General features: G+C 55.5%; 8 protein-coding genes across 8 annotated transcripts; 6 read left to right on the forward strand and 2 right to left on the reverse strand.

Moving 5' to 3' along the window:
- Positions 1–1,224: 1,224 nt before the first annotated feature.
- C8A04DRAFT_10147 (kinase-like domain-containing protein) lies at positions 1,225–3,432 on the forward strand (the record flags this gene model as incomplete). The annotated part of the gene is made up of 4 exons (XM_062776481.1): positions 1,225–1,246; positions 1,367–1,507; positions 1,604–3,156; positions 3,223–3,432. The coding sequence occupies 4 exons, from the start codon at positions 1,225–1,227 to the stop codon at positions 3,430–3,432; spliced, it is 1,926 nt and encodes a 641-aa protein (XP_062639424.1).
- A 1,944-nt stretch (positions 3,433–5,376) lies between these two features.
- Positions 5,377–7,150, forward strand: C8A04DRAFT_26216 (Phosphoglucose isomerase; the record flags this gene model as incomplete). The annotated part of the gene is made up of 2 exons (XM_062779850.1): positions 5,377–5,894; positions 5,986–7,150. The coding sequence occupies 2 exons, from the start codon at positions 5,377–5,379 to the stop codon at positions 7,148–7,150; spliced, it is 1,683 nt and encodes a 560-aa protein (XP_062639425.1).
- An 867-nt stretch (positions 7,151–8,017) lies between these two features.
- Positions 8,018–10,215, forward strand: C8A04DRAFT_26217 (uncharacterized protein; the record flags this gene model as incomplete). The annotated part of the gene is made up of 6 exons (XM_062779851.1): positions 8,018–8,119; positions 8,206–8,461; positions 8,549–9,185; positions 9,252–9,510; positions 9,579–9,901; positions 10,008–10,215. The coding sequence occupies 6 exons, from the start codon at positions 8,018–8,020 to the stop codon at positions 10,213–10,215; spliced, it is 1,785 nt and encodes a 594-aa protein (XP_062639426.1).
- A 1,377-nt stretch (positions 10,216–11,592) lies between these two features.
- On the reverse strand, positions 11,593–14,893 carry C8A04DRAFT_26218 (uncharacterized protein; the record flags this gene model as incomplete). The annotated part of the gene is made up of 4 exons (XM_062779852.1): positions 11,593–12,965; positions 13,035–13,082; positions 13,140–14,327; positions 14,578–14,893. 4 exons carry the CDS (start codon positions 14,891–14,893, stop codon positions 11,593–11,595), a joined length of 2,925 nt encoding a protein of 974 aa, XP_062639427.1.
- Positions 14,894–16,219: 1,326 nt separating this feature from the next.
- Positions 16,220–17,500, forward strand: C8A04DRAFT_26219 (uncharacterized protein; the record flags this gene model as incomplete). The annotated part of the gene is made up of 1 exon (XM_062779853.1): positions 16,220–17,500. One exon carries the CDS (start codon positions 16,220–16,222, stop codon positions 17,498–17,500), a length of 1,281 nt encoding a protein of 426 aa, XP_062639428.1.
- Positions 17,501–18,317: 817 nt separating this feature from the next.
- C8A04DRAFT_26220 (uncharacterized protein) lies at positions 18,318–19,016 on the reverse strand (the record flags this gene model as incomplete). The annotated part of the gene is made up of 1 exon (XM_062779854.1): positions 18,318–19,016. The coding sequence occupies one exon, from the start codon at positions 19,014–19,016 to the stop codon at positions 18,318–18,320; it is 699 nt and encodes a 232-aa protein (XP_062639429.1).
- Positions 19,017–20,519: 1,503 nt separating this feature from the next.
- C8A04DRAFT_35329 (NADP-dependent oxidoreductase domain-containing protein) lies at positions 20,520–21,451 on the forward strand (the record flags this gene model as incomplete). Its single annotated transcript, XM_062783131.1, has 2 exons — positions 20,520–20,717; positions 20,798–21,451. 2 exons carry the CDS (start codon positions 20,520–20,522, stop codon positions 21,449–21,451), a joined length of 852 nt encoding a protein of 283 aa, XP_062639430.1.
- Positions 21,452–22,669: 1,218 nt separating this feature from the next.
- Positions 22,670–23,850, forward strand: C8A04DRAFT_26222 (uncharacterized protein; the record flags this gene model as incomplete). Its single annotated transcript, XM_062779855.1, has 2 exons — positions 22,670–22,922; positions 23,021–23,850. 2 exons carry the CDS (start codon positions 22,670–22,672, stop codon positions 23,848–23,850), a joined length of 1,083 nt encoding a protein of 360 aa, XP_062639431.1.
- Between the last annotated feature and the right edge of the window lie 559 nt (positions 23,851–24,409).

The raw sequence follows: 24,409 nt of genomic DNA on the forward strand, positions 1-24,409 counted from the left end.
CCAAAGTGACCCCTTTCCAGCGGGCTTGCCCCTGTCTTCAATACACCTGAAATGGGGAAGATATTTGCCACTTCGGGGCTGTGTTCGAAGGCGGCCTCCCTGGACGTCGTCAATTTTCAATGACCAAATGCCCTTTTGGGAATTTGGTCCTGGTGCCGCGGCGTTTTGGGGTTAGGGAACACGAATAATTCGTACCGAGTTGCTGCATTACCCGGTGTAAGGTATGTAACTCACGTTAAGTGCCTCGAGAAGTGAGATGGCTTCATCGAGAGCGAGATCGTCAAAATATCCTGCCGTGCGCACACCGCAACAAGCCGCAACGTTAGTTTGTTTCTATCGTTGCTTTTGGCAGCACTTATCTTGCCTTTGCAAGCTCTCCTTTGACAAACCCCTTCTGATCCGCCCGGGAATCCATCCATCCCCTTGTGACCTGCGGGGCGCTCTGATCCCCTGTGTCATCATCACCAATCTCCCTCTGGCGCGTCTCTTGCCGCTTCTTGATGAGAGGAGCATTTGGCATTTTTGCCTCTCGCGTGGCCCGCAATCTCCTGTCCCATGGCCGGGCTTGAGCACAGCCCGCCCAGTTACTAAATCTGGCCCGATGGGATACGTACCATGTACACTTGCGCTGGAACAAGTAACGAAACTAGTGTAAATGCGAGAAAAAAGAGATTAAAAAAACAAAAGTGCATAGCGAGTCCGCGCTTGTTGCGTGTCCTGCTCCATCTCGAATCGGCGTCTCAGATGTTGGCGCTTGTGCAGCTGCTGGGCGGGCTGGGAAACAAGGGGATGCTGTTTACCGCAGCAATCTGCGGGGCTTTTTCCGGTTGCTCAGCACCGTCCCCCAGTAGCCCCACGCTGGCCGGTCACTGGTTCACCTCCCAGTGGAGGTCCACCAGGACGGTTTCGAACTTCGCGGCCCCCCAGTTCTGGCCCGCACCGCCCGACAACCCTGAGTGAACCCTTTCACTTCAACGCCGCCCGATCCGTACCTCACCTTTAACTCTGGGCCTGATTCCCGAAAAAAAACCAATAACCCGGGCGGCAATTCCTCTCCGCCGAGGCACCGAGTTAACTATCGCCCCTTTTGGCAGCGACTATTTACTGACCTCTAGTCGGGAATTCCATTGTCGATTTCCCCTCTCCACTGTTTCTTCTCCGAAACAGCATCACGCGGCTTCCACAACTTCGAGTTTCGACCGCGCACCCTTCCACGTCGCCATCATGTCCTGGAAACTGACCAAGAGTATGTCAACATCGTGAATGGGGGTATCGGGATAGCTAGCGGTGCCACCTGTGTCGCTGCATCGTGGGACCCGTGCGCTACCATGTCAAAGAAAGCTACTGACGCAACGATTCTCTCTAGAGCTGAAGGAGACCCATTTGGGTCCCCTCGCGAGCACTTTCTCCCGAACCCCCTCAGCATCCCCTCTTCCGGAAAAGGAAGAGAAGCCCGCGGCTGCCCTCTCTGCGGCAGCGGCCGCCCCGACAAATGAGAGCACTATCGGTACGTCCCGTCCCATCTGCTCTCCATGAGCCCCCCATCCGACTAGCGGACGAGTTTTCCTCCCGTTCAACTAACCACAACCCACCTCCTCTCTAGCCGCCTCAGAAGCCCTCTCTCAAGCCCCCGTCGTTACGACCCCGAAACCCGGTATCCTCGTCGTCACCATCCACGAAGGCCAGGGCTTCTCCCTTCCAGAGCAACACCGAAATGCCTTCTCCCCGTCCCACGCCGGAAACTCGCTATCCACCGGCAACGCCCTCGGCATGGTCGGCTCGCCACGCCCCCCATCCGCTTCCCGCACGACCGCCTTTACGGGCGGCCGACCCCAGACCTCCGGCGGCTTCAGCGGCATCCCGACGAACCACGGCCGTATTTCCACCAAATACATGCCCTACGCCCTGATCGATTTCGATAAGGTGCAGGTGTTTGTCAACTCGGTCGAGGGCAGCCCCGAGAACCCGCTATGGGCGGGCTCTAACACGCAGTACAAGTTCGATGTCTCGAGAGTGACGGAGCTGGTGGTACATCTCTACATCCGGAACCCCAACGCCCCACCAGGATCCGGTCGCAGCCAGGATATCTTCCTCGGCGTGGTCCGCATCAACCCGCGCTTCGAGGAGAAGCAACCCTACGTGGAGGACCCCAAGGCGAGCAAGAAGGACCGCGAGAAGGCCGCGGCCGAGCACGCCAGCCGGGAGCGTTCCCTAGGCCACAGCGGTGTGGACTTTGTCGACGTGCAGTACGGCACGGGCAAGCTCAAGATCGGCGTGGAGTACGTCGAGAACCGGGCTGGCAAGCTCAAGATCGAGGACTTTGAGCTGCTCAAGGTGGTGGGCAAGGGCAGCTTCGGCAAGGTCATGCAGGTGCGCAAGAAGGACACGAGCCGGATTTACGCTCTCAAGACCATCCGCAAGGCCCACATCATCTCCCGGTCCGAAGTGGCCCATACCCTGGCCGAGCGCTCCGTGCTGGCCCAGATCAACAACCCGTTCATCGTGCCGCTCAAGTTCACGTTCCAGAGCCCCGAGAAGCTCTACTTCGTGCTGGCCTTTGTCAACGGTGGGGAGCTGTTCCACCATCTGCAAAAGGAGCAGCGCTTCGATGTCAACCGTAGTCGGTTTTACACCGCGGAACTGCTCTGCGCCCTGGAATGCCTCCACGGCTTCAACGTCATCTACCGCGATCTCAAGCCCGAAAACATCCTCCTCGACTACCAAGGTCACATCGCCCTGTGCGATTTCGGTCTCTGCAAACTAGACATGAAGGACGAGGACCGCACCAACACCTTCTGCGGCACACCCGAATACCTCGCGCCTGAGCTGCTCATGGGCAACGGCTACAACAAGACGGTCGACTGGTGGACGCTGGGCGTGCTGCTGTACGAGATGTTGACGGGTCTCCCGCCCTTCTACGACGAGAACACCAACGAGATGTACCGCAAGATCCTCAGCGAGCCGCTGCACTTCCCCGGCCACGACGTCGTCCCGCCCGCGGCTAAGGATCTCCTCACCAAGCTTCTTAACCGTGACCCGCAGCAGCGTCTTGGTGCTAACGGGTCGGCTGAGATCAAGGCTCACCCGTTCTTTCATGCTATTGATTGGCGGAAGTTGCTTCAGCGCAAGTATGAACCGGCGTTTAAGCCGAGTGTGGTATGTCACCCCCCTAATCTACCTACTATTACTTTCAAGACACCCGATATTAACATCATTTTTTAGGTCGACGCGCTGGACACGGCTAATTTCGACCCAGAGTTCACGTCAGAGCCGCCGCAGGATTCCTACGTCGAAGGTCCGATCCTCTCCGAGACCCTCCAGAACCAGTTCACGGGCTTCAGCTACAACCGACCGATTGCCGGTCTCGGCGACGCCGGCGGGAGTGTGAGGGACCCGTCGTTCGTCGGGAGCATCCAGGGAAGCTTGAGATAGACGGACGGGGAGTTTTTTTCTCTCTCACATGCATGCGAGGGGGGCAATTGGGTTGGTGTAGACCGACGGGTTTGGTCGGGAAGCTTTTTTCTTCTTTTCTTTTCTTTCGTTCGGGATAACTGACACTTGCGGCAAAGCGGGGAGCGGCGACTAGCATTTCGTATCGTTGTTTTCTCTCGTCTTTTTTTCCTTTCATATCTTTTCTAGGTGGGAAGGGCCGGGGAGGGGGGGTTGGGCATATGGTCAACGGGCATTTCCTTTTATCTCGAGCTCTCTTTCTCTCTTTCTCTCACTGTCTGTCTGAGACTGATTCTCTCTCTCTCTCTCTCTCTTTTATTTTCTGGTTTTCGCCGGGCGGGCGGATAGGTGGATGGATGGATGGGTCAATGGGCACCCATCATCCATTGGAAGAGGGATGTAGAATCTTGGCTCGCTTACTCAACCGCTGGCCGATGAAATGTAGGAGGAAAAGAGAGGATGAGGAGGGAGGAGGAGGAAGGAAGAAGAAAAGAGAGATAAAAAAACACAAATGCAGCAAGGGCTTGGCACTCAATTCATGTGAAAAACTGGTTTTGGTGGTGTTGTTGTGACTGACTGGCATTGGTGGTGGCATTGGAGTGGGTGAGTAAGTAAAAGGTAACGGGGGGTGATTACCTAACGATCAGAAGTCCATTATCAAAGCAGGTTCGTGGTCAGGACAAAGCCAATGTAAGTGCTGACTATGTTCTCGGTTCCTCTGCACCGGCATCTTGGCGGTAACTACGGTAGTTACGGTAGTTCGGTGGTACAGTGCATACTGCGGTCTCGAACCAAAAGCCGGCCTTGATTTCTCTTTCTCCCCGGGCCGGCCGGAAATCGGTTGACGAGAGAGACGGACGGAATAATTTACACCAGCAGCCCCCAGCACGCACCCACCCCCCCACGCTAAGCACAAACTGAGCAATTGAGGCTCTTAATCAGCGCGAAATCGCGAATTCGGCTAAATACTCAGCTGTGGAGAGCGAAAGCGGAATGCGACGTTTTGCCTGTGTTAGGGGAAGGGGGGAAAAGGTTCTTGTCTGTCAAGGTGCTAGGTACCACAGGAAGCATTGTAGGTGGGGCGGAGGGGCAATGAGAAGTTCTGGATGGAGCCATCTACAGAGCCGACGTGCCTGTATGGTGACGTGCACCGGGAGTCTGGGTCTCTTTTTTGAATGGTTCGTTTCTCTTTTGGAGTTGGATCGTCGTGATTTGAGGGTGTGGATGAGAAAGCATGACAAGGGCATGACTTTTAACGTTATGCTTTCTCCTCGGGTTCCGTCCTTGAGGGGTTAATGGGACTACAATAGACTCGAGGGCTGAGACTGGGCTGGGCGGATCGGATTGTTGTTGGGGAGAATAAAAACCACTCAAGTATCCTCGAGTCTTTCCTCTCGGGTTCCCCCCCATCCTTTCTCTGTGCTGTGCTACTCGACGTTGAGGTGTTTTTGCAGCAGTTTTTCTAAGAACCAAGTAAGTTAGGTCCCTGGTTGATTCCATTCCGTTCCCTCGAGAAAAGTTGCTCTGAAACCAACGCCCGCCACGCCTCTTGTCCTGCGGCGCCCATACGTCAGTCGGGCCGTCAGTCAGCGCCTGCAGCAAGCCGTTGTGGTCCCGCATGCGGGGCACAATCTCGAGAGCTTGCCGCATGGAAGCTATCAATCACCCCACCCCACTTCCTTCCGTCCATCCCACCTACTTGAAGTTGTGTTTCCCGGTCTCAGGTTTTCTCTTTTAAAACACCTCTCCTGCTTGCGGCAAGTTTGTGCACACTTTGTTTCTCGCTGGTACCAGCTGCAGTAGGCAGATTGTTTGATTTTGAGTTCTTTACACCGTTGTAAGCAACTTGAAGAAGGACGAGAAACTAAAACAACAAAAAGACAACAACCCCACTACACAGACCAAACACCGACTAAAACGACCACGATGGCTCCCGCAAACACGCTCCCCGCCTGGGCCGAGCTCGAGGCTCACCACAACAAAGTCGGCAAGTCCTTCGTGCTCAAGGACGCCTTCAAGGCCGACCCGAAGCGCTTCGACAACTTCTCCACCAAGCTCTCCCTGCCGGCCGACATCTCGTCCGAGGCCAACGGCACCGAGATCCTGTTCGACTTCAGCAAGAACCTCGTGACCGAGGAGACGCTATCCCTGCTCGTTAAGCTAGCTGAGCAGGCCGGCCTCGAGAAGAAGCGGGATGATATGTTTGCGGGTGAGAAGATCAACTTCACCGAGAACCGGGCTGTCTACCATGCTGCGCTGCGGAATGTGGGTGGTGTGGAGATGAAGGTCGATGGGGTGGATGTGATGAACACGAAGGGGGGCGTTAATGAGGTGTTGGAACATATCCGGGTGTTCTCGGAGCAGGTCCGCAGTGGGGAGTGGAAGGGGTTTACGGGCAAGAAGCTGACGACCATTATCAATGTTGGTATTGGCGGGTCTGATCTGTAAGTTTGGGTTCTACCTTCCGTTTTGTTTTCCCGTGGTATTATTGAGGGCGGGTGTGTAGGTCAGTTGGGCTGACTTGGAGGTAAACAGCGGCCCGGTCATGGTCACGGAGGCCCTTAAGCACTACGGCGCCAAGGACACCACCCTGCACTTTGTGTCCAACATCGACGGCACGCACATCGCCGAGGCACTCGCCAACTCGGATCCCGAGACGACGCTCTTCCTGATCGCGTCCAAGACGTTCACGACGGCCGAGACCACGACCAACGCCAACACGGCCAAGTCGTGGTTCCTGGAGAAGACGGGCGGCAAGGGGGACATCGCGAAGCACTTCGTGGCCCTCTCGACCAACGAGGCCGAGGTGACCAAGTTCGGCATCGACGCCAAGAACATGTTTGGGTTCGAGAGCTGGGTCGGCGGTCGTTACTCGGTCTGGAGCGCCATCGGCCTGAGCGTGGCGCTGTACATTGGCTACGACAACTTCCGCAAGTTCCTAGCCGGCGCCCACGCGGTGGACAACCACTTCCGCAGCACGCCACTGCGCCAGAACATCCCCGTACTGGGCGGCCTGCTCTCGGTCTGGTACTCCAACTTCTTCAACGCGCAGACCCACCTGGTTGCGCCATTCGACCAGTACCTGCACCGATTCCCGGCCTACCTGCAGCAGCTCTCCATGGAGTCCAACGGCAAGACCATCACGTCGGACGGCTCATCGGCTAAGTACACGACGGGCCCGATCCTGTTCGGCGAGCCGTGCACCAACGCGCAGCACTCCTTCTTCCAGCTGGTGCACCAGGGCACCAAGCTGATCCCGGCCGACTTCATCCTCGCGGCCAAGTCGCACAACCCGGTCTCGGGTAACCTGCACCAGAAGATGCTGGCGTCCAACTATCTGGCCCAGGCCGAGGCGCTCATGGTCGGCAAGACGGCCGACGAGGTCCGCGCCGAGGGCGGCGTCGCCGAGAACCTGGTCCCCCACAAGGTCTTCCTCGGCAACCGCCCGACCACCAGCGTGCTCGTCAGCGGCGTCATCGGCCCTGCAGAGCTCGGCGCCCTCATCGTCTACTACGAGCACCTGACCTTCACCGAGGGTGCCGTCTGGGACATCAACAGCTTTGACCAGTGGGGCGTGGAGCTGGGCAAGGTGCTGGCGAAGAAGATTCTCAAGGAAATTGATGAGCCTGGGAACGGCCAGGGGCACGATGCCTCCACTGGCGGGTTGTTGGGTTCGTTTAAGGCGTTTGCGAACCTGTAGGGTGGTCGATGGATAGATGGATGAGATAAATGTTGTTTTGTAATGGAATGAAATCTTATATTTTTAGGCATGATGATGAGTGAGCAATAAATTAAGAGCCTGGATTTTGGGACCGTACCTCTTAATATTTTATACGTATCATAACCTCAACCGTTCTATATCACTCCCCAATTTCTACTTCGTTTACACGTTCCATGTCTTCTACTCTCTAGACTAAGTACTGGCCAGCTAACTACGTTATACAACCATCCTACCTGCCCCGTATCCTCTACCTGCGCCGTGGGTGGGAATCTGTTATGTAGTTGTCGCTTTGCCTGCTCTGCCTGCCTGGCGACCTCCCGTCCCTGCAGCGCCGGCTGTAGAAGATGTGGAAGATGTGAAAATCAGGGGGTGATGTGGTGGGGTTAGGGTTATCTATGGGGATGTGGTCATATCGTACGGTATCAAAAGTCGAGGCGTACGGTCCCAAAATGCAGGTCCTAAAGTAACAACGGATATTTTTTTTTCAAGGAGCCTGAAGCTCGGAGTAAGTGATTGTTTGATGAACTGAATGATTGGTTCAACACGAAGAAGGCACCAGCCAACGCGGGTACAGACCGAAGCACGCTGTGAGGCCTACCGCCTCACGGAACGTGTTCCAGTCGACCACCTGCGCGTCACACCAGTTTGAGAGGCTTACGGGCCGTTTGGTTGGACAGGTTGAGAGATGCAAACGGGATGCCTCTCGTGTTGCGTTGCTTTGGTTTGCTCTGTTGGAGAGTGAGGAGTTGGTATATATTGGCCGGGAGACTTTGGGACATTTTGGAAATACCAACCTCTGTCTCTTCTTCTCTATCAACGGGCACCCCTCACTCGACAACACGAATCATGGCGACTCCCGGTTATATCCCCTGTGCAAACTGGACCGTCGGCGGTACAGCGTGCAAAAAGACGGGCACGTTCAGTTGCAAGAGCTGTAAACTCGTATCGGTGAGTTTTGTGTTACTCGTTTTTTTATCACCAACCACCCTTTCTGCTTCCCCCATCGCTATCCTGAAATGTTAACACTTTTCTAGTATTGCGGTCCAGTCTGCCAGAAATCCCACTGGTCCGTCCACAAGACTGACTGCAAATCCCCGCTAAGTAGTACCTCTTGGAAGCCAGGCTGGGAAGCCGAGAACCGGACGCCGAGTTTTGTTGGTGACAATGATGGGCCGTCGAACTTTGGCGGGATGAAGTATTACTGGGGGAATGTGCCTGCTCTGGATGTGCTGAAGCTGGGGGAGAATGAGGGGGCTGGGCATGAGAAGCATTTGAGAATTTTGTGTGCTGGTGAGTATTGTCGTATCATTCTTTGTGTGGTTGTGTGTTTGTTGACATCAGGGGTAATTAAACGCTGACTGACGACGATACATACAGCATCCGGGGACTTCCGTAATGTAGTCAAGACCATCGCCCAGCTACCCAGCAGCTATTCTGGCACCGTCGAAGTGACTCTCAACGACAAGGAACTCGACATTGTCGCACGCAACGCCATCATGCTACTAATCGGTCTTGTCGTTGACAACGACGACAACTCCAACGCCCCCAACATGGACACCGCCATCGACTGCATCATTCACATTTGGTACTCCGCCCTCATCCGGCCCTCCGACCTCTCCATCCTTCAAACCCACATCCGCCCCCTCATCGCAGACATATGCACCAAAACAGCCAACAAACCACCGCACACTCTCCTCGCTAAAACCTGGACTTTCCCTCCCGTTTCTTCTTCCAACCCCACCAACGGAGGGACCCCCCGGACCCTCCGACTAACCCTCCAGAAACAAGCCTGGGACCGGATTCTCTCCTTCCTGGACGTGCCGCAGGGCTTGACGGCGGAGAAGGCCCATAAGATCCGGACCGGGGTCACGCTAGCAAGGGAGAGACGGGATTATCGCGATCGGTATTATACGCTGCAGGTGCCTGCGCAGCGGGTGGCGAAAGAGCGGTTTCGTGAAGATGGGGTGATGTTGCCGTTTGGGATGGCCAGGCAGGGGTTCTTGGTGCCGAACCCGTGAGTGTTTTTTATTTTATTTTTAACTTCTACAAAAAGGGTTTACTGACGGGAGATGATATTTAGCACATTCTTCCAGGATGGAACTTGGCACATGCCTGATAATGCGAACCCCCTGGACGGGTGGTCCGAGGAAGAACTGGCAGAGTATCCGCACCCGCCGGCGTCGGCAGACATGTATGGCAAGATGTATTACTACCTCCGTGCTATGCTCCGGGACTTTCTTATTCGCGTGGCCGAGGGAAAGGTTACCTTCCGGCTCTTTCACATGGACGCTGCTCAACTTCCGAAACACGTCGAAGCAAGCTCTTTCGACCGGATTGATGTAGGCCTAAGTTTATCCCATCACCCCCCTCTCATGACCTCCAATAAATCTGTCTAACACAAAACCAGGTGTCCAACATCTCTGACGCCGGCTATCTTGGCCTTTACCGCACCCTCAACACCATGATCCCGCTCCTCACGACACCCTCTACCAACCGCCACGCCACGCTCATCACTTTCTTCATGAACGCCATCCCGGAAATGTCAAACCCGCAGGACACTCTAGTTAGCATGGGCCAGTCCAAAACCAAGCTGATGCAGTACATGCCCAACTTGTTGGCCAATGCCCGCGTTATCCACGCCGTGAGTGGGGGGTATCAGTACAGCCTAGAGGCTGTAAAGTTTGTATGTGCGCTGGAGCTTATGGGGGATCATGATGCTATCTGGGATCGGTATGTGCCCTCTTCTTCTCCCCCTTCCGACTGACACTCCAAAGCCAACAGGCTCACCTCCGCGAGAAAACTAAACAAAAAAATAATAATTAACACAATCCCTTAGATATACCTCCCTCCATAACTTCCCCCACACCGCTTCCCTATGCAATGCCTCCATGAAGCCCCAACGGAAACACACCATCATCGAGGCCTGGCCCTACCGTCTCAAGCTGCAGCCCGGCCAGCCGGGCGCCCAGGCCGAGTTTGACCGGCGCCTGGCGGGCGGTATGTCGGGTAAGGAGAGGTATGTGGAATGGAGTAGGAAGGTGTGAGTCACAGAGATCAAGTTATGGAGATGAATGTAGTAGATATGGTTGAAACTTTCTAGGAATGCTTGAAAAGAGGCGATGTAAACGTAGAGGGAAAACGGCAGTGGTATTGTATTGTATTATACCTTATCGAACCCAACCCATGAAATCGAGAACGGCATCGCCCAGCTTGACATGCCTCTGAACTACGGTGATGTATTAAAGCCTTAAACCACCTTTCACCTTGCCATTACTGTTCCCAAAACTCCAAACTTGGCCAAAATTCACACAACTATCCCCCCATGCGCTTTAGATCACACACCCGGGCACTGACCGGCCGCTCAACAAGAAGATAGAGAGGAACCAATCTTATAATTAAGCAAGCAAATAAAGCTGTTTCTGTGTCAACTTTTAGTTTTACCCACAAAGAACAGTCGCCTCCCAAAACAACCCACGCAGCCATACCATACCGCCCACATATCAATCAATACGCCTTGCCGTGATCAACCTTGACCATGAGCCATCAGCCATGAGTATCAATCATCACCCCCCAACCTAGTAACTCATACACACGTTACACACGTTGGAAACAAATTGGAACCCAAAATTGAGAGGAGAGAGAAGAAACAAAACACGAAAAAAGAGCGGAGTGGAATAATCAGCACCGTGTGATCCCACTCAAAACTCACAAATTTCAGGAGAGGAGAGAAAAGAAGAATTCTTCGCCTACGGAAAAAGCAGTTTGTTTGGTTTCTCTCTCTCTTTCATTGATTCCTTTCTTCTTTCTTCCATTTCACTGCTTTCTCCGTTCCACGCAAGGCCTGAGGTAAGGCAGGCAGACGGATCAGGTACCGAGCAATGTAGGTAAGGGGAAAAGGCGAAAAATTTCGGATTGCGACTTTGTGACCTTTGTTGAACTCCGGCGTTGTGGTGGCAAAAATCATGATCAAAAACTCATTCCTCCCTTCCCATTCTTCATCATCATCATCAACACCCACAACATAAACCCCCATCCGAACCGAACGAACTGAAACGAACCGAACCGGCCATGTTGCACCCCTCCGTTACCAACCGCCATTGTTCCCATCCGTACCGTTACCGACTGTACCAGTATACCAGAGTTGTATCCCGGTTATCAGCTCTGCTCTGATGAAAAAAAGAACCGGAAAGCAAAAAAAAAAATCAGATAGCCTTTATCCTCCCCGCCTTTGGTCCTCCGTATGTCACGTATCGCAAATCACGGTATCGCTTTCCCGCCTTCGCCGCCTCATTCCTTTTCCTTTTCGCCTCCCCTACTAACTTCGAAATCAAGAAAAGGAAACAGTTTCAAGCATTGGATTCTGCTTGATCAATGCCTAGAGCCCGGCAAGCTTATGGGCGCGAGGCATCTTCACACAACCATCATCCTAAGTGATAGTTGTTACCCCAGCCACGAGGGGCGTTGCCGTAGTAGGCGCCTCCCGCAAACCCTTGGGTGCCGTAGCCACCAGCGCCGTAGCTGTTCTGGTGGGACTGGCCGCCGCTGGCGCTCATGCCGTAGCCACCGGCGCCGCCCGACTGGTTGCCATGCAGACTGTGTGCCTGCTGTTGCTGCTGCTGTTGCTGCTGCACATGGCTCGGGTAACCGCCATATCCACCAATTCCGCCGAGGCCGGCGCTCTGCGGGTTGGACTGCGGAGGCGGGAGACCGGACTGCGACGGGCCGTTGTTGGCCGCCGAGCCGGGGCGCGCGGAAGCACCGAGGGAAGGGCTCGGACCGGCACCTGCCTTGGACTCGCCAAAGGGCTTGAGGTCGTCGGTCGCCGAAGGGCCGGAGCCGGGCTGCGAGCCGGGAGCGTTGAACGACTGTCCAGCACCCTGGGATTGGTAGCTGGATCCGCCGCGGCCGAATGTGTCGTGCACACCACCGAAGCCGCTGCCACCGAGACCTTGCTGGCCGGACTGAGCTGAGCCAGCGCGGCCGTAGTCGCCCAAGCCAGCGGCACCCACACCGCTGCTGTCACGGTGCAGGGCAGACTGGCCAAACCCGCCGGCCGGGGACGAGTATCCGTGAGGGCCCTGAGGAGTAATGCCGTATTGGCTGGGCTGGTAGTTCAGGCCGCCCTTGCCATAGGGGCCGCCGTAGCCGCCCTGGTTGTACCCCTGGTTGTAGTTGAGGTAGGCAGAGTAATACGGGTTTTGGTAGTACGGGTGGTTGCCGTACGGGTAATCGTGGGGCTGCTGAGTGTGCGACTGGGCCTGGGTAGTAGGGGCCGCCTGGGCCTGGCTTGTAGTGGCCTGGCTCGGGGTCGGAGTGCCGGTGGCCTGCGACTCGGCGGTAGCATTGGCCCCGAAGCGCGACTGTTGGGCGCCGCCTTGGGGATACTGGCTGAGGTTGTCGCTCTGGGGGCCGTTATAGCCACTGAACGAACGCTGGGGCTGTTGCGACGACAGGGCGTCCTGCTGGCCCTGCGCGCCCTGTTGCTGACCAAAGTTTTGGTTATAGTAGTTAAGGCGGTTCTGCTGGTCCGCCGTATAGTAAGACGAGAAATCGCTGGGAGCCGAGCTGAATGGGCCGCCAGGTTGCTGCTGGCTCGGGGGCTGGGCGATTTGGCCCTGGCCCTGGAAGCCGCCCTCGAATTGGCTTTGCGCGGCCGAGGCCACGGCCGGTTGCTGGCTGAATGGCTCGAACGGCTTGGAGGTCGTCGGGAACGACGAGGGCTCCTGGGGAGCGGACTGGCCGAAGCGGCCGAATTGTTGGTTGTTTTGGGGCGCGGTAGGCGGTTGCACGGTAGCTAGAGTAAAGTATGTTAGACCCTGTTGAGTAAAAAGCCCAAGAGGATGAAGGGAGGAAATCAGCCTACCCTGCGAAGCAGACGGGGTGCCGGCCGCGGGCGCGGTAGGGGCAGCAGCTAGAGAAGCGTCAGTCTGGGCATGCTGGGACAGTCCAGGCGGGTAGGATCCCATACCAGCAGGCCCCGTGGGAATTTGCGCAGCGGCGGGCTTCTGAGCCGGGAAGGCATCGGGCACCGGAGTCGGCTGCGCAGGTGGAAGTGAGGTCCGGGGGTGGGCGACGGGAGAGTCCTCGGGGGGCTGAGGACGGGTTTCGGGCTCTTCGCGGTCTCCATCGACATCATCATCAATCGGGCCATTGAGGCTGAAAGCACCGAACTGAACGGTAGCACGGTCGACCTGGTCACGGTTACCAGGCATGCGCACGGCTTCACGCTGGTCGAGCATGCGGCGGGGGTGGTGAACAGCAGCGCGAGCTAGCGGCTTCGCTGCTGCGCCGCGCTGTTGACTGGCAGAAAGAGGTGTGCCAGCAGAGCCGGGGCCCGTCCCACGCGGGTCCCATGAATCAGCGGCCTCGCTCGCGGCGGTTTCGGTCACGGGAGGATGGGAATCATCCTTGATCTTGTCAAGGTTGGTTTCGGTGAGTTGGTCTTTCGAAGGCACCAGCGCGACCTCGGGAACGACGACAGCTGGAACGGCAGGTACAGCGGGGATAACTGGAACGGCCGGTGTGACATGCTCGACCGGGGCGGCGGGTTTGGTTTCTGTCTCAGGCTCGGCAGCGGCCGGCAGTTCGACAGGCGCAGGAGGCTCGGGCTCGGGCTCAGGTTCGGTCGGCTCGGCCGCGGGAAGAGGTTCAATGACAGGCTCTGGGGCCTTGACGGGCGGCTCCTTAGGCTTCGGCGCCGGCTTAGGGGCCGTCGACTGTCGCAGCATACTCGCCCAAGTGGAAGCGGGCTTCGCAGCGGGAGCTGGGGTAGTCGTGCTCGGGGCGGCAGCGGCCGCAGTTGCAGCGGTAGTCTCCGTCGCGGCAGGCTCGCCCCATGCAGCCGCCTCGTCGGCCAGCTTGGTATTCCATTCGGACGCTTCTTCGGTCGGGACCGAGAGAGGGTCGGTGTCCTTGGGCCGGGTGCCGTTGGTTGTGCCTTGACTGGTCGATTTGCCCCGCGCACCACCGCGACCACCACGCTCGGTAGCCCGGCCACGGCCACGGCCCCCTTCAGCACCACGCCCGCCTCGGGCATTTCGGAGTGCGCCGGCGGGGATCGATTCGCCGGTTGTAGTCGTGAAAGCGTCGATCTTGGCCTTGGGACGTGTGCGCTCCTTCTTGGGCTTGGAGACTTCGCCCCACTGTGAAATGGTCCCTATTGCAGAGGCGAGCGCGTTAGCGAGGTCAGGCGACTGGCGTGTCAAGCTAATGCCCGACCAAGGACGGTGACGCCACAGGGTTTCGAGTAGAACTCTGTGCAAAAAATGCAAAGCAACAAAAGCAAGGAAGGGCTGGCCTGGGCTGAGCTGGGCTGTGTGCCGCGACAGTCTCGGCATTGGCAGCACCAACAGCAATACCAGCAAGGGAGTCAAACAAAGAAGAAAAGAAACAAGGTCTAAGCTTACCCTCGGCGATGCGGGTAACGGTCAAGTTCTCGTCGCCGTCTGTCTCTTGCAGGGCGAATAGAATATCGACCGAAGACCAGTCGGGGAACATCTCTTTGATGACGGCAACCTTGCTGCCGTATTGCTGCTTCAGTTGGCCGACGTCGCCCTCGTCTTCAAGTGTCGGCAGAGAAGAATCTGTGTCGTGCTTGGAATCGCCATTGGCACTAGGCCGAGTACCGGCGCGCCCTCCGCCTCGGGTCGCAAAGCCGCCACGGCCACCACGGCCAGAGCCTCGGCCGCGCGGGGCAGCCGGTCTGGTCTGTACCTCAGACATTGCTGAGTTGTGTGTGTGTGAATGCGATGATGTGGGATCAGGAGAAATTTGGCGATCGAATTTCGATTCGCTGCGTTTGGTGGAAGACCACGGCACGATGGGGGCGGTATGTGTGGAGTAAAAGAGAAAAGAAGGAGAGGAGGAAAAATTGAAGGGCTTGTAAAAGGAGATGGGACTTCGCGCAGGGCGAATCGAATCGTGGTGCGACCCGTTGGATGGATCGATCCAGGTGGTTTGTTGGAATGGGAAAAGGAAACAAGTGCAGGTGTGGGAGACCTGAACGATGCAAGGAGGCGTTGAGTTTTTGCCCAGCGATTCACAGTCACCCAAAAAAGGGTCGCAGAGGCCACCCAAGGTTAAGGTTCAGTGGCACTGTGCACTGCCTGCTGGCACTTGCCCGCTGCAACAGGGCGCCCCAGCCTTGCCTGGCGGAATTATGGGTCCTTACTCAGTGCGTCACAGGACTGGCCGGGCGTCAATCAGCTGCCGCGGTTCGAGGTTCTCGCCGTTTGCAGGGAGTTGGTTTTAGTTCTTTTTTTTGAGGTCCTTCCTCCTCCCTCGCTTGCAGAGAAACCAGGCGTGTTGGAAATAATGCAAAATCACGTCAATTGCACCAGCAAGTATTCAATTTACAGTAAGGGAAGGTACGGGAGCCCCCAAAAATCTAACCACTGCCCTGACTCCACGAAGACCCAACGGCCGAGTTTGCCAGGTGACGCCAACAGAAAGATGGACATGCGCGGACTTGCTTGGATTGGCGTTGTGGGGAACGGCCCTGAACAACGGCAGTGGCCTAAATCCCATTGTGACCCTCCAAGCTCGAGCTGCCAAGGACAGCAGAACAGCTCCCATATTAGGTCGTGGCCGAAATGGTTTACAGTAGTTAGCTTCTATTCTTCTATTGTGTCTGCGCAGTCTATTGTTCAAGGGAATCGAATCGCCTCCCAATCTTTTTCCATCTGATGAGCCGGCCTCTCTACACTTTGCCACCCAGCGGATGAGCTGAGCGGCCCGGTGCCGGCTGTCTGGGGATGGTCCAAGCCAATCCGGACTTGGCAAGGGGCCGACCAGGTTGTGGCCCAGCTGGCGGATATCACATGACCGCTCGGCTGACCAAGACCCAACGCACAGACCACCATTGTCGACGGTCCCACTTTGTTTCCCCTCCAAGCTCGAAGGCGGCGCCGAAAGCTCCGTCTCCAACGTCAACATCGGATTCACAACCGCCCAATTCTGGCCACGATTGGGCCAATTTCGCCCCAGGAGGGCTGCTACGAGCGCCGCGAACTCATCTAAGCGACCACTACCCCCTCATCGACGCCCACGATGCAGAAATCTCGGCCCCTCAGCTCTTTCAAGAGCATCTTCCCCCCCATCCACGCCCCGATGCCGCTCGACCAACGCGGGTCACAACGACTCCTCGAGACGATGAAGACTTCATTCCGCGCCGAACTCGATAAGGAGCACGGCTCGTCCAAGGCAGACCCCGGCCCAACCTCGAAACCGGCCATGCCGGGGGCTACCGACCAGCACTTACGCAGCATCCTCCACAACCCGCTCTTCAGCGTCAGCGACATGGTGCAGGCCCCCGACAGCCATCTTCAAAAAGTAGAGAAGCAGAAGGCCATTTTTCAAATGGCCGTCTCCAGGGGACTCATGGACCTGCCAAGAGCGCATGGGTTTTTGTTACGCGTTCGGTCAATCGCTGGTGAAGGGCTGCCGGACAGTGTTTACTCGTCCGGCGCCGGTCGGCTGGTCTTTGAGTGGCTGAGGTCCTCGGGCATGGAAAACGATCTTTCGTTTCTGTCTAACGGGAATGGTCAATTTCGGAGGTTACTCATGCGCTTCATGCTCGGGGATGGGCTAGACAATGTGGTGTGGACCTGGTACGATCGGCTGCTCGAGGCTCGCGAAGGCGCGGTACCCCCGCAGCTCATCAGATTGCTGATGGGGGACTTCGTCAATTCCAAGTTCTCGACCCAAGAATTGGGACCGGCTTATTCGACACTGATCCAAGCAGAATCGACCGCTCGGGAAAGGAACGCAAACATTCGCAGCGTGCTCCGCTTCGCATGGCGTGTATTAGCATTCCACACCACCGTCACGCCTCGAGGCAAATTGAAACCACCTGCAGACCTCTTTGACCGCTTTGTGTCCATGGAACCCGAGCTCATGCCGCGAAAGGTGGAACGCGCGCACGTCAACCTGTTCCATCCCGTCGAACCTTCCTCCGGCCTCGCAGAGGAGATGCTCCTGAACAACAGCTTTTGGAATCACCGCAAATACTCCCACACCAATGTTGCCGCCGCAGGGGTACGCGATTCCCCCGTTTTAGACACATCTACAGCAGCGGACACAGTCATTGAGCCCCTCCTCCTCCCAGGGACGCTCACCGGCCGCTTCCACCATACAATTTACCCTTACCTCAACCGACCCGCCAACACATCAATTTACCGTCTCGTGGTCCTCGGGATCGATACGGTGCAGCACCTGATCCGGACCAATCGAGAACCACAAGCCATGCGGGTATGGGACCGCATCGTCACAGAGCTCCGGTTACCTTTCACATATGAGCAGGTGGCTGGGATGACGCAAGTTGCGCGGTGAACGGAATGGGGCGAGATTTGATCTGGGGTCGGCTTATTGCCGTTCTTGGTCATTTTATTGAACTATCAACCCCTTCTCTCAGATGCCAAAAGTGACTCGTGGCACCGCCGATACACTGAGAGCGCTCCGACGGTACGCCGATACGGCACACGTTTCCGCGGGCATCGATGAACTCCCATGGCTAGGCAGATATCTAACATCTTCATGAAAGAGAATTCTCGGCTTTGGCACGGGAGAGACCTGGGTCTGAGATTGCCGACAGCGGCTAGGCTCGGCCGTCCAGCTCTACGGAGTTGACGGCGGGATGTGGCCAGTTGCTGTTGATTGAGACAAAGGTGCCTGATCGTCGTCAGGACGGGGCTATCAGGAAAATCTGATTGCTTCATGTATATACACACCTGTACTGTACTCTACATACGATTCGTCACGCAAAGAGAAGGATCAATAAATAAAATGAACCTCTGAATTGGAGAACAAAAGAAGGTAAATGGTGTGTCATAGCACCTTTATAGCTTACAACACCCTGTCCATTCATACCAACATACCCCCGGCGCTACTCCCCACACTATCCCGATCCTCTTCCAAACCATTAACAGCCCATAACGCCCGTCTTAGGCCCAGTGCCGCGCTAAAGAAACTCAATTCCTGTCCATCCAGAAACTCCTTATTCCTCCTACACGTCAAACTCGGTAACCTCCCAGCCCAGCCGAGGGTGCCACAGTCCGACATACGCCCAGCGCAGTTGCCATAAATACCCACGAGGCCTTGATATCATCGTATCCGCTACGGGTAGTACAGTACAACCGTGCCGCTTCATTTAACCCCTGAAATAGCCCAAAAATGGTAACAGCACGGCAAGGAGCAAAGCAACCGACGATAATTTCGTGAGAGTCGACAGACTAGGGGGTGGTGCACTAGACGCGGTTCTGATCTTGGGTCGGCGTGTTTGGGTTAACTTTGAGTACCATGGCCGTTGTTGCTGCTGGTCCTGTTGTTGCTGCTGCTGCTGCTGCTGCTGCTGCTGCTGCTGCTGCTGCTGCTGCTGCTGCTGTTGTTGTTGTTGTTGGTAGTGGTGGTAAGGGGAGGAGGAAGAGTCCGGGATGATTGGGGATACGGGCTCGCTGGCGGAGGCGGTTCGCCTGCCGCCGCTGGGTTGCGCTGGTGTTGTTTTTGATCGTCGTGGGGGGGCAGTGTAGTCGTCGTTATATTCATTGTCGTCGCATGCGCGCTTGTTGCTATGATCTTTGGGGTTCCCGTTACCTGTTGTGGTTTGGTATTCATAGTTGCTGGAAGTGTGAGGGTTGGACCCTGTAGGCTCGCTGGAGTGGATGTTCGTTGTATCGAGTCCGAGTTCCTTGAACACGGACTTGCGTTCTCTGGGGAACTTTCCAGATCCGGAAAACGAAGGGGGGCGGCCTGTGCCTTCGCGGATGCGATCTTCGGTGCATCGGTGGTGGAAGCTGGGTCGTCCTACAGGTTGTGTTGAAGGAGGCGTTTCAATGGCGGTGCTGGCCATTGTGGGTGAATTGTAGCCGGGGCAGCTAGGTAGGTAGATAGGATGTAGTGGGTGCGGAGGGGAGAAGGTAGGTATAAGGGCCGGCTACGAAATGGTGGACCTGATCACGGGCATAGGGTGATTAAGTTCCGGTATAGGGGTGTTGTTGTCTTAATATAGCGTTGCTGGGGTCAATATGAAAATAGAAGTGAAGCAAAATGTGTCAAGAAGAAACAGCAGAATATACTATGCCCTACGGTTAAGCGGCGTTGGACGTGAGGCTTGAAGCAACCAAATAAGAGAGACTCGAAACTAAGGGAACAATACAACAAATAACGTTAACCCTCAGCCGCTTTCCCTCGGTTTCTTGCCGTCATTAACTCATCACAATTCTCCAACGTGGGCACCCGAATGCCCGGAATTGGTGCACGGCTGACCCACAGGATTCTCAAGATCAACGATGCGGAGACTCGGGGAAGCAGAAAGACCAGGCAAAACAGCCAACCACACCCGTCGACGACCTCTCGGACCTGAAGGCAAAGACATCATCGACAACGGCAGGGATCCTTCGCGCAGCAAATGAGGATTTGGGAATATGGAGGATGACTACACAGTGTTGTAGCAAATCGAAATCCCAGAGACTTGCAACGTTCCCCTCAATGCTGATCGCCCAGAAGTTCAGCCTATACAATGCCCGGAAACCGGAAACAAGTTGGAGTTTGGAGAACTGGACTGAGTTCTGGAGTCGGACTGCGGTGCGCGGCTGCCGAAAGGAGAAGCTTCCTAGTGTCTTGGCATTTTTGATTGGCCGGCGCCCGGAATCAACTGGTCCTTGGAAGGCCCGCCGTTCCCCGGATGAGCTCGGTCCGGACCATGACTTCATCAATGGGTTTCCCACACGCGGTCCGTATCCGAGGTATCCTCTTGGAAGCGTGCTGTTCTTTAACCTTCAACTGACCATTAGGCAGCTAGGGCCAGATTGAGAACAAACTACAATTAGCAGCCGTGCCAAGGCACCCGAAGACACGAGCACCATCCCACTTTGCGCCCGTTCATTGGGAAGAGTAAAACAACCAAAAAGCTAGGTTATATATTTCATGTCAATGCCATCCAGGTCTCCGAGGTTGATTCGCTCCCACTGCAATGTATTACGGTGTTTGGAAGGCTGCGGTCCTGTCAGTTAGGGAGGTTGTGAACCTGGCGAGACTGTGATCGTGCGCCATTCAGGGTTAGGGTTATGTATGAGAGAAGTCACGTATACAGTCCCGTGTATCCAAATGCCACAGTCTGAAGTGCATGTCTCTTCTTTGAAAAATTTTGAGGAAGGTTCGATAGGTAAGGAAGTATTCTGCTTGGCGACCAACGAGTTGGGTCTTATGTATTTATTGGTGCCTAAATAAATGATGGAATATCACAACTGAAACCTGAGGCCTCTGCGCGATACGCCCAGTCCAAGTTCATCTCGAGTTCTCGCTTTATTGCCATCACCTCATCCGCCCAGGAAACTGGGGCGCAGGATCGACCATGCCACCAAATACACCCCTTCTCCTCTATGGCACTGCCTGGAAAGAGGATACGACCGCGAAGCTCACAGAGACGGCGCTTGAGAACGGCTTCACCGGCGTGGACACGGCCAATTATCCGACCGCCTACAATGAGCCGTTGACCGGCGATGGCATTGCCGCCGCTCTCGGCGCGGGGCTCAAGCGCAGCGACTTGTTTGTACGCAACACCATCCGCGGTTTTCTTCTTCTTCTTCTTCGTTTTGAATGACGCTAATACGCTAACCTTTGGGGCGAAAGATCCAAACCAAATTTACGCCGGTCTGGGCCCACGAGAAGGACAAAATCCCGTTCAACCCCGACCAGAGCATTGAGGACCAGGTGAAAGAGTCCATCAAGCAGAGCCTCGAGCATCTCAAGGTCGACTACCTCGACGCGCTTTTCCTCCATATCTACTTCGAGAACGACGCCGACAACCTCATCGCTTGGAAGGTCTTTGAGACTTTCGTGCCGCACACCATTCGCCGCCTTGGCGTTTCCAACTTCAACCTCTCTCAGCTGAGGGAGTTGTACGACGCTGCGACGGTGAAGCCGAGCTTTGTGCAGAACCGGTTCTACAAGGAGACGGGATTTGACCTTGACGTGAGGGGGTTCTGCGCCGAGCATGGGATCACCTACCAGGCATACTGGATGCTCAGGCACAACCCAGAGGTCTTGGAGTCTGAGATCCTTGCGTCTGTGGACGACAAACTGCACGTCAAGAAGGAGCTGGCCTTCTACGTTCTTATCCTGGGCCTGGGAGGCACGCAGGTGCTCGACGGCACGACAAAGCCGGAGAGGATGCTGCGTGACGTCAAGACGGTCGCCGAGGTTTTCAGTAACGAGGCACTCTTGGGCGAGCTGCAGCGGGATATTGATGAGTTCCGCAAGTTGCTCGAGAAACTGGCTGGTTGAGCACTGTAATAGCTCTCTCCCTCTCTTTGGCCCCCCGGCCAGGCAACCCCAAGGCGTCAGGGGCGGTTGCAATTCTCAAGCAGTGAGGAGTGGATCAGATAGCCAAGTCAGTCCGTGGAAGGAAGGTCCACCATATAAAGTGGTATTGATGATATTGAAGGGGTTTCCCTTCACCGCGCATGTACCTGCGGTGTTCTGCGAGCGGCTGTGGTGGGCGATGTTGCGGCAAGGCGATGGTTTGCAAAAATATCTAGGTACCTAGAGAAGCTTGCTGTGGACTTGGCACTTCTGCGCTTGCTGCTGCCGTCGCAACGCCATCACGTGCCTTTTCCCCCCTGCGAGGACAAGGCTCAGTGCCATGTGTTTTGCCCAACCGTTGAGGTAATAAGTGGGTCTCGTTGGCCGTTGACAAGACACCGCTTCCCACTTTTTAGTGTTGACAAACAAAATTTGAAACACCGCCAGTTCACGAGAAATCGAAGAAACTCCAACTACCTCTTCTCTTGTCTGAGAAACTCACCCAACCATCCGGCTTCAGCCATACCGGCTAGCCGAACAGGTCTGATGCCAAGGAATGAGCCGCCAGTCCCTGGTGTTCTTTGTGGAACCTACACTGCAGGCCTATCAGAGATACCAAAAAGCTGCAGGAGACCCGCTCCTCCCAGGGGACCGGCTGCCAGCTCATCCGCAACGAGGCCATACAGATGAATTCGTCTAGCTGCGCCGTTTCAACAGGCGCTGAACCGCGCGGCACGATTCTTCAATCCACTGAGCTGGCCTGATGGAAACCATGGATGGAGCAGGACGGCTTCGTGCGATAGGTTCGCTTCTCCCCGTGGCCCCTGGTTCCTTCCTAGACTGTGGTTGCAGACTCCGGGCCGTTGGTAGTTTGGCCCCCAACGCGGGCATGGGCTCTAAGTAGTTCTATTATGTATATCACTTAAGTGCAAAAAAACGCCCTGGTTGAGGGTGGCCTTCCATCCTTCTTGGTTCCCTCATCGCCTCGAGACAAAGCTCGTTTGTGGTTGCCAGCTTCAACGCCGAGCCGCAGGATCGGCTTGAGCTATTGTATCGAGGTGAACTTAGTTCACGTTGTTTACTTCTGAGATTTGACATCCGACTCACTTAAGCCACCACTGTTATACAGCCGCTCCTTCGCCCTTTTCTTCCTCTCTTTCCAATATTTGTTTCATCCTCTCTTTTCGGCGTCGCTTCATCATGTTTTCCTTAATACTCGCGACACTGCTCGCATTGTCACAGCTAGCATTAGCTATCGAGTTTCTCAGCCCGCCACCCGCGGACGGTACACAGGATTTAAAGTCGAATCCCGTCTACAGCTCGGGCTCGCCTCTCCAAGTAGTGTGGACGGATACTGAGGACACCGGCATTCCGTTCTCCGTGGTCGTATATCAGGTCGACGTTTCCGATGGAATCACCATTCCACCAAACCAGGCGTTTGAATACGTCGTTCGTAAGTTGCACCCGCTAGTTCACGACGAGGAAAATCAAGGGACAGGGGCAAAATTAGACAGGAAGAACGCCCATAGCTAATTAACACTCCGCTGTTAGATGATGCAGTGAATATCACCGACAGCCAGTGGGTCGTGGGAACAGCCAAGGACGTCGCCAGATCCAACGTTTTTGCCATGTCCATCTTCTTCAAGGGAGACACGGTGGGCCGCGCGCTCTCAACCTATTTCAACATCACTAGCTCCCCTAGCCAAGGCCAAACACATCCCCCGATAAAAACCACGACGCAGACAGCAACAAGGCCAGCCACCACCATGCCAACCTCCACTGCATCTTCCAAACGACCCCCCAAAACCACAACATCGCCGCCCTCGTCGGAGGGAACTACCATCAACAACAATAACAACAATTACAACAACAACTACAACAACAACAATAACAATAACAACAATAACAACGGCAATAATAACAATAATAACAACAACGTCGGTCTTAGTACAGCAGCAGCGATCGGCATCGGTGTAGGCGCCGGCCTCGCTATCATCCTCGGGTCCGCGGGCGGCTGGTTCCTATTCCGACACCTCAATAGCAAACGCCAAGGGACACAAGAAGCAGGACAAATGAAGGATACATCGTCATCAACCGGGAAACTGTCCCCATCTCCCTCCTCCGGAACCTCCTCCACAGCTGGCGGCGGAGCTGGCGGTGGTGTTCCCGACGCCGACTTGTACAGCCACTTTTACTTCGGCCCGGAGTCGTCCGGCTACGGCTACGGCTATGGGCTAGGAGGTGGAGGTGGGGCTGGGGCATCGGCTGTCAGTGTGGAACAGAAAAAGCAGCCGTATGAGATGAGTGCGGTGGCGTGTCCGAGGGAGGTGGAGGGAGATACGAGGTTTCCGAGGTATGAGTTGGATGGGTTGGAGAGGTGATAGGGGTAGCGAGTACAGGGGGGAAACAACGATGGTTGGGTAAATGGGAGTTGGAGATGTAAATAAGATACCCAAGATATGTTTTGTTTATAAGTTTCGCTAGTGCGTTACTCTGTATTTTATTTCTTGTTGGAAGAGATGAAGCCGTTCGTGGTGCGAGCCATTGCGCATCTTCCCCTTCTCGCCAATATAGGACCTGACTCCTTACACCCCCTAGCTGGTTCCACAACATCGAGACTCAACGTTAACCCTTCGGTTTCACATCAAAAACGCCAATATTCTAAACCGACACCGTAAGCCTTATCTTCTCAATTTTCGGTTTCGCTTCGTTCCTTCATTTGTCTTTTGTCAAGTCCGGGCTCAAGAAACCGTCACACCAATCCCTTGGCTCTCATCTCATCTCACCCCCGCATGAACAGGCCCCCCTTATCCCCGCAAAACACGGCTGAGAAGGATTGGGATTTGGAAGTATCTAGAAACCACAAGAACTGTCTAGAAACGATGCGATATAGGATGGGGTCTCATAGGCAATAGGTCTGGTGCGAAATGATTCATTCCA

Source organism: Dichotomopilus funicola (assembly GCF_033296635.1).
Source record: "Dichotomopilus funicola strain CBS 141.50 unplaced genomic scaffold C8A04scaffold_11, whole genome shotgun sequence".
NCBI lineage: Eukaryota > Fungi > Ascomycota > Sordariomycetes > Sordariales > Chaetomiaceae > Dichotomopilus > Dichotomopilus funicola.